This window comes from Prosopis cineraria, unplaced genomic scaffold (genome assembly GCF_029017545.1).
Source record: "Prosopis cineraria cultivar Desert tree isolate PC_DT_omini unplaced genomic scaffold, ASM2901754v1 PC13, whole genome shotgun sequence".
Lineage (NCBI taxonomy): Eukaryota > Viridiplantae > Streptophyta > Magnoliopsida > Fabales > Fabaceae > Prosopis > Prosopis cineraria.
The window spans coordinates 30,756,532-30,763,843 of NW_026555344.1; the positions used below are offsets into that span (position 1 = coordinate 30,756,532).

At 37.8% G+C, this 7,312-nt stretch overlaps 2 protein-coding genes across 2 annotated transcripts; both read right to left on the reverse strand.

Annotated features, from left to right (window-relative positions):
• Positions 1-4,009: 4,009 nt before the first annotated feature.
• On the reverse strand, positions 4,010-5,647 carry LOC129291184 (histone H2AX-like). Its single transcript, XM_054928420.1, has 2 exons — positions 5,245-5,647; positions 4,010-4,487 (listed from the first exon to the last, which is right to left on the reverse strand). Exons 1-2 carry the CDS (start codon positions 5,440-5,442, stop codon positions 4,266-4,268), a joined length of 420 nt encoding a protein of 139 aa, XP_054784395.1. The 5' UTR covers positions 5,443-5,647; the 3' UTR covers positions 4,010-4,265.
• A 556-nt stretch (positions 5,648-6,203) lies between these two features.
• Positions 6,204-6,932, reverse strand: LOC129291546 (histone H2AX-like). The gene is made up of 2 exons (XM_054928976.1): positions 6,670-6,932; positions 6,204-6,573 (listed from the first exon to the last, which is right to left on the reverse strand). The coding sequence occupies exons 1-2, from the start codon at positions 6,871-6,873 to the stop codon at positions 6,352-6,354; spliced, it is 426 nt and encodes a 141-aa protein (XP_054784951.1). The 5' UTR covers positions 6,874-6,932; the 3' UTR covers positions 6,204-6,351.
• Between the last annotated feature and the right edge of the window lie 380 nt (positions 6,933-7,312).

Sequence of the window (7,312 nt, forward strand, 5' to 3'; positions counted from 1 at the left end):
GTCTGGTAAGTGTTAGGGGCACATGGTTAGTATTATTGCGACCCTAAATGTGCATTGGCATTTTATGGTATGAATGAATATGTGACTTGGGCCTAATCACATGATTGTTGGTATTGTGAATTGCGGCCAAATTTATCATATGTGTTGAGATGGTATGTGTTTGCCTACTTGTATCTGTTTCAATTGATATGTAATTATGTAGATTAGGTAAAACTTGGTTACTGAGTGATTGTACTCACTCCTCAATTCTCAACATTTTCAGAGCCTAGCTTATCAGATCCAGTATAAAAAAAAACGTTTTGAGGCATAAGATTGGGGGTGAAAAATCTTGCTTTCATGCCTCTTTACTTAATTTTTGGTGTTAATGTTGTATAATTGCTAACTAAAATCACATGTCATTATTTTATACTACTTGCATTAATATAGTGTGCAACTTAGTACCCTGAGTTAAAGAGTTTTGGTTGTGAACTCATGCATAGAGCTAAAGTATTTATGCAAGTAGAAATATGTGTATTTTGAATTATTTGAAATAAAAATGATGGCTTTATGCATAATTTTCCTCCCCTTGTATTTTGTGAAAATTGGGTGATTTTGAGAAATATGTGTTTTTAGTTGTCTCTGGTGAGTTGCACGGGTCTGCTAGAGTTTATTAAGTGTGGTTAGATAGTTGATATAGGCTTTTGGCACTTGAGGTTGAGTTGAGACACCATGATTGTGAAATTTTTGTGTGAAAAAAGTGGTAAAAGGATTTTAGCATCCAACTTTTTGTAAAAAAATAAATTTGAGTGTGAAACCTATGCCATTAGCTAGAGTTAGGAGAAGCTCCGTGTAGACAGTGAAATCACCTTAATCGAACGTCGGACGAAAGATTTGAGATGCGTTTGAAGTTCACTCCCTATGTTGTCATTTTAACAACTAAATTTGTCAAATCGTGTAATGTGCTACGACGCATGGCGCAAAGGTGTGTGAGCCACGACATATATGTCTTAAGCCATGGCACATGTTACATTTTCTGCACAAACATATTTTTAAGTTTGAAACTCATTGTTATGGGTCCTCCTTTTTATTTTTCAAGCTTCCGTATTATTTTCAAACTCTATTTTGAATATTTTAAGTGTATGTTAGAAATTAAAAATTGAATTTTGAAATCTCATTGTAAATGATTTGAGAATTCTTCTCTTTTATAAAATCTTACAACTTTGGTAATCCTTTGAGGGTTAATCCCTTGATTACCTTAATGATGGAGTTAAATAGGGTTAAGTAAGAGAGAATCTACACTTTCGGTGAAGAGGATGACGAATAGGGCTCTTGGTGAAGAGGACAAAGATAGTGCTGTGAGTGCTCTTAGCATGAAGAAGACAATGACATGCTTATTTTTAGGATTTTAAGTTTAAAAAGACATATAACATCAATTCATCCATTTAACTGATTTCAACTATCAACAATGGTTGCCACCAAATTGATAATAAACAATTTTGATTTTTTAATTCAGTAATAGCTTTTGAAAGCGAATATAAGTCACCCACCCAGTTTAAAAGTCATAATTTTTAATTAAAATCATTTAAAAATATACTCTCAATAGCAAGAAATTGTTGTTCAATCGATAAACAACAGCGAATATGTTTTAGCCTGCTGTTAGAAGTTTAATAGTCATGCCCTTAATGACAAAATATCACTGAGTTTATTTTCAACATTATTTGCTTGTGAATCAATGTTGAGAAAGTAGGTTGTTAAACACCTTTTTTGCACGAGTGTCTTTTGCTTGGATAAGGGGAAAAAAATGGAGAATATATTCTTAAATTTGGATATCGATTGGAATACTATAGGTCAAATTCTACAATCTCAAGAAACCCAAGCTCACCTTTTTTGTTGCCTAAATCCTTTTGGAAATGCGTTTGGCAAATTAAGATCCACCCAAAGGTTAAGCAATTTATGCAGAGACCTTTGAATTAGTCTCTTGCAACAAAAGATGCCTTGTATACCTGCAAGTGCTCTCTTAACCCACTTTGTCCTATGTGCAAGCATACTCATGAAACTGTTGAGCATTTTCTATTACGTTGTGGATGTGTTTGAGAAGTTTGGTTTGGTTGTCCTTTTATCCATATTATAGATTCTTTGTGTATTACATCTTTTAAATCTTGGTGTTGTGCTTTTTTCTTGATGATAGTTCACTAGATAACTTTGGCAAGGCTTATATTGATTGTCTATGTTGGAATATTTAGAATACCATATCAGTCTTTTGTATTTTCTACTATTGAGATCAATCCTAGTAAGGTCATTATTGACACTGCGCTGCTATTAGAGAATTTTGGACTGCTAATTACAAGGAAATTGCACCTAACTCCCCCCCCCCCTTTCCCCACAATGTAAAGTGGAGTTCTCTTGCTCAAGGTAGTGTCAAGATAAATTTTGATGGATCTTTCTCAACCAATTAGCACAAAGCAGGCATTGGTGTTATATGCCGGGACTCCAATGGAAATTTTCTTAAAGGGTGTCGACCATCTTGGTTGTCTTACTCAACCCCCACTCCCTCTATTATGTTACCACTTGCATGATTCAGTAACCTGATAGAAGTAATTTTTTGCGTCCCATGACCAACAATTATAGGGAGGCATTGGTTAATGCTTTATTTTGATTTGTATTTTGTTCTATAGGTCTTTGCCACTGTGACTTGTGACTTTTTCTCTTCTGTACTTCCATTTTCATGGATGAAATTATTCCCCCTTTGGTAAGAAAAAAAAAAAGCCTGGAATGGGAGGGAAAGCTTCAGAGGATGACCGATAAATGAGTTTTTGTCTGCAAATCAATCGAAGGAAAATGATTTTGTGTCACTCAAAAATGAGCAAGATAAAGGAATGACAATATGAGTGATTTTCCAAAAAGTTTGGAGGCGTTTTCAACACCATGATGACGTGCTGCAACTCAAAAATACCCAACCTAGCAGAATAAAGGGAAAACAATTTTAGATTAGATGAACGTAAAACAATATAGATATTCATCAGGCACAGCACAGCACAGCACAATGATTCCTAACATTTGTCATTCATTAGAATTAGTTGCATCTAATATGTGATACAATTGATATGTGCTCTACAGGCAATGCTCTTCTACATGGCAGTCAAAATGTGGTGCTAGATTAGGGGCCAGGTTCATACTATACTTGAACGCCGAAGTTCAGGGAAATCGAACCTGTACCTCTCCCAAGCACTTTAAGCGAGAGCTCTACCATTTAAGCTACATCCCCTAGCCACACATCATCCCCTGGTTTATCTCAATTTACTAGACACATAATAGAGGCTGCACCGCATCTCACAAATTTCATGGCGATTAATTATAAAGTTAATACTTAAAACTATATATAATTGAATATTTTAAAAACATTACAGTCATTTGCTTTTTTTTTTTTTAATCCATCCTTGTCTCATTCATTTCTCTAACTCAACATAGAAAGAGAACACCATTTTCAATTCTTCCTGGAGTATATCAGAAATAAATTCATAAAATTAATCTGCTAAAATTTGTGTTCATTTTTATTTTCATCTCAATTTCCGCAAAAATTATTCTAGCATTGATATAGTGGCGGAAAGCCATTGCTCAGTCGCAACAACTTAAAAATAGGGTGGCGGTTACTGATGATTGGCACAGACCGCAGGAGCCATGAGTTGAGAAATCAATTTTCAATTTTTTTGCTAAGATGACATCCAACAGTTCGCATAATTATGGGGACTCGGCCTCAGGAACCAAAGCCATAACCCCACAACGATCCTCACTAGCTCGATGGAATGAACACGAAGAATGTGCCAAATATTTCCACAGCGATAGCCATCCTATATTCAGATTTCAGCATTTGCTTTTTCTACTGCTCCAGCAGCAGCAACCAGATTGTAGCTTCAAAACATTCACCATAACTCTTCACAGAATTTTATCCATTGCTTAAAACGCGAAAATTTGCCTGGTTCTCCAAAGCTTAACTCGTCTTGAAAGCGACAGCGGTGAAGACATCTTTAAGTTGGCAAAAAGGTGCATATCATTCCACTGATCATATGGATTACAATTGAAACAAAACCTCCCAAGACGTTGAACATCATATTTTTCTCTCTTTTACTGATCCCAACTGTAAAAGCTATGTATTCTTTGATGAAAAGGGAGCAAAGGATTCATGTAAAATATGTTCTTATCACATAAAAAAATGTAAAATGCAGCCAAACAGATTCCATCGTAACAAGCTCAGACTTTCAAGTCTGTAACTCCGGGGTGGTGGAAGCTTAGAATTCTTGGGATGCTGATCCAATATTGCCTTTTCCTTTCCCCATCGACTTGGGCAAGAGATTTTGATGGATATTTGGCAAAACACCACCATTAGCAATAGTGACGGATCCCAAGAGCTTACTTAACTCCTCATCATTACGGACTGCAAGCTGAATATGCCTTGGAACAATGCGATTCTTCTTGTTATCTCTAGCAGCGTTGCCAGCAAGCTCAAGAACCTGTAACACAACAGCACATGCAACAAATAATGAATTCACACCATCCATCAGCATGATTGCCATGGGGGAAAATCCTCCCATAGATTAAACTTAAAAGTATGCATATATCGAGAAACGATTGAAGATTAGATGACATTATGACAATGCGATGCGAGTCCCCTAACTGAGAAAATCAACAAAAAATCCTTCTCACTGCTTCTCCGTCTTGGCTTCATTAACAATCTCTAAACACGAATGCCATTGAACCAGAATATTCAAACCAAAGCCAGTTCTTCACTGAAAAACTTAAAAAGACAAAGCAAATTATACTATAGACTGTCAATGACAAGATGAGAATTGATAGCTTAGTATCATAATTCATGTCTTGCTTTGTTTGCATTGTTTCCCGCGGACTTAATAGAAATGATACCACGTAATTTACCTCAGTAGTCAAAACCAAGAAATCAAATCCATACTCGCAAACTTATATATTGTTTAAAAAAATTTCGTTCTCGATTAACCCCCCGATTCCCCGAGCATGAGATTTCGGAACTCCCTTCTATAAAAACGAAGCTAGCAGCATGTGGATTCAGGGAATCTCACGGAAAAACCAAAAAAACAGAACAACTGTATTGCATTGGACGGAATGGAGTCGTCACTTATCCAATGCGAATACATCAAATCTATTTGAAGAACTAAACATAAAATATCGTGACGAACAAACAGACAATAATGGGATAACACAAATCGAAGATCGCACGGGAGACCGGAGACTGACCTCAGCGGCAAGATATTCCAATACGGCAGCGAGATAGACGGGAGCACCGGCACCAACACGCTCGGCGTACTTACCGGCCTTAAGAAATCGGGCGATGCGGCCAACGGGAAACTGAAGACCAGCCTTCTGAGACCTAGAAACAGACTTAGAGGATTTGGGCTTACCCCTTCCACCTTTGGCTGATCCCGTGGAACTCATCGTCGCGCAGACGGCCTTCGAAGAGTCAAACTAGGGTTTAGCAATCAGAGAATGAAGGCACTATTCGGTTTCGTTTCCGTCGGAGTGTTCCTCTGTCTGGACTTCTCCCCTCTCGGTTAAGCGCTCCGAGATTTAAAGCCGAGAGGACCAATACACAAATTGTGCAAAACTCTGCAACAAATGGCAGTATCTGATTGGTTACAATTAAGCGGCTCGGATTGCCATCGTGGAATGCCGCAGACTAGAACCAACGCAAGATCAAGGCAAAGCACCTCACGCATCTGATTTAAATTGATTGATACTTTTGAAATTTTTATGTCATATTCTTTTTATTTCCTTTTCTATTTTCTCAATACAGGCCGAAAGAAATTAGAAAGCTTATTCGCGCGAACCTTAATCATACCCCAATTAACAATAACGATGACAGTAACGTTTGACGACATATATTTAAGCCAACTTTATACCATCAGTCCTGGCCAAAGCATTTTGTGATCACTCATTCTGTTTATCACTCTCCACAATTTAAATTACTCGGACCACCTTGATTTGAATGTTAATAGAAATTATATTTCCATTTCCTTTGGAACAAAATAAAAGCCCTTTCCGCCAAACAGGAGACCCTGAACAAACGTTATTAGTAACTTTGCAGAGTTCCCTCAAAGCCGATGATCTCGAGATTTTATAGACAAAAAATAAAAAGCAAGAATATCGAGTCCATCAACGATGTCGATTTGCGTTTCGGCAAATTCAAGACAAATGCATTGACCAGAACAAATTAAATTTCTTTAATTTGGAAAATATGGATATACAAAGACGCCACTACACCCTACTTATCAGTTGAGAAGAAAGAAGCAAAAGATAATTTACTTCAAACTTTTGATAGATAACTAGCTAAGCTGTGGATCGCGTCTAAAACTCCTGACTCGCAGAGCCAACTTCAGGTTTGTCTTTTAGATTCTTCTTGGGCAATAAATTGGGATGGATTTTCGGCAGCACACCCCCACTTACAATAGTGACAGAACCTAGCAGCTTGCTCAATTCCTCATCGTTTCTCACAGCAAGTTGAATGTGCCTAGGTATAATCCTGCTCTTCTTGTTATCCCTGGCAGCATTCCCAGCCAGTTCCAGAACCTAGATACAGCAAATGATTATAAACAAATACAAAATTGAATAAAATACTAGTAATATAAAACCATTGGCAAACGAAGGAGGCATAAAATTACAAACCTCAGCCGCGAGGTACTCAAGAACGGCAGAGAGATACACAGGGGATCCAGATCCTACGCGCTGAGCGTAGCGACCAATCTTAAGATAACGGGCGACGCGGCCGACGGGAAACTGAAGGCCGGCTTTATGAGACTTAGACACCGATTTGGCCTTAGGTTTGCCCCTGCCACCCTTAGCCGTCGTTACCGTAGCCTCGGAACTCATGGCGGAAATGACAGATTTGAATTTGCAGAGAAATATGAACTGGTGACGAAAATGATGGGGACTTGTGAGTACGAGCAAGTGGCTTGGCTTTATATAGAGACTGAGCTACCCAGTGATTAGCTGAGCAAGGGTGCTCGTGGATCGCCAGCGTGGCAGACTAATTGATTTTTAAGTTTTGAGTTTGCGCTTTGAGGCGGGAAACAAATTCCCAATTCTCAAAATGTTTTTAATGGGTCGCATTCCAAGGCCCAAAAACAAGAGCCGTTTTAAGCTTCTCTTCTCAGTTGACTGAGCTTCCTCAATGGGCCTATTGGCTTTGCCTACTTAAAATCATGCAATCCCAATTACCAGTATGCCCCAATCTAAACTAAGTCTCCTATCATCATTTCAGAATTTGATTTTTAAATTTGTGTATGAAAAATATTACTCGTAAGAGAAT

Bases quoted from the DNA above. Each gene is read 5' to 3' on its own strand.
- LOC129291184 (XM_054928420.1), bottom strand. From the start codon at position 5,442: ATGAGTTCCACGGGATCAGCCAAAGGTGGAAGGGGTAAGCCCAAATCC. The intron at 4,488-5,244 runs GTCAGTCTCCGG...GTTGTGTTACAG, and splicing joins TGGAATATCTTGCCGCTGAG to GTTCTTGAGCTTGCTGGCAA.
- LOC129291546 (XM_054928976.1), bottom strand. From the start codon at position 6,873: ATGAGTTCCGAGGCTACGGTAACGACGGCTAAGGGTGGCAGGGGCAAA. The intron at 6,574-6,669 runs GTTTGTAATTTT...TGCTGTATCTAG, and splicing joins TTGAGTACCTCGCGGCTGAG to GTTCTGGAACTGGCTGGGAA.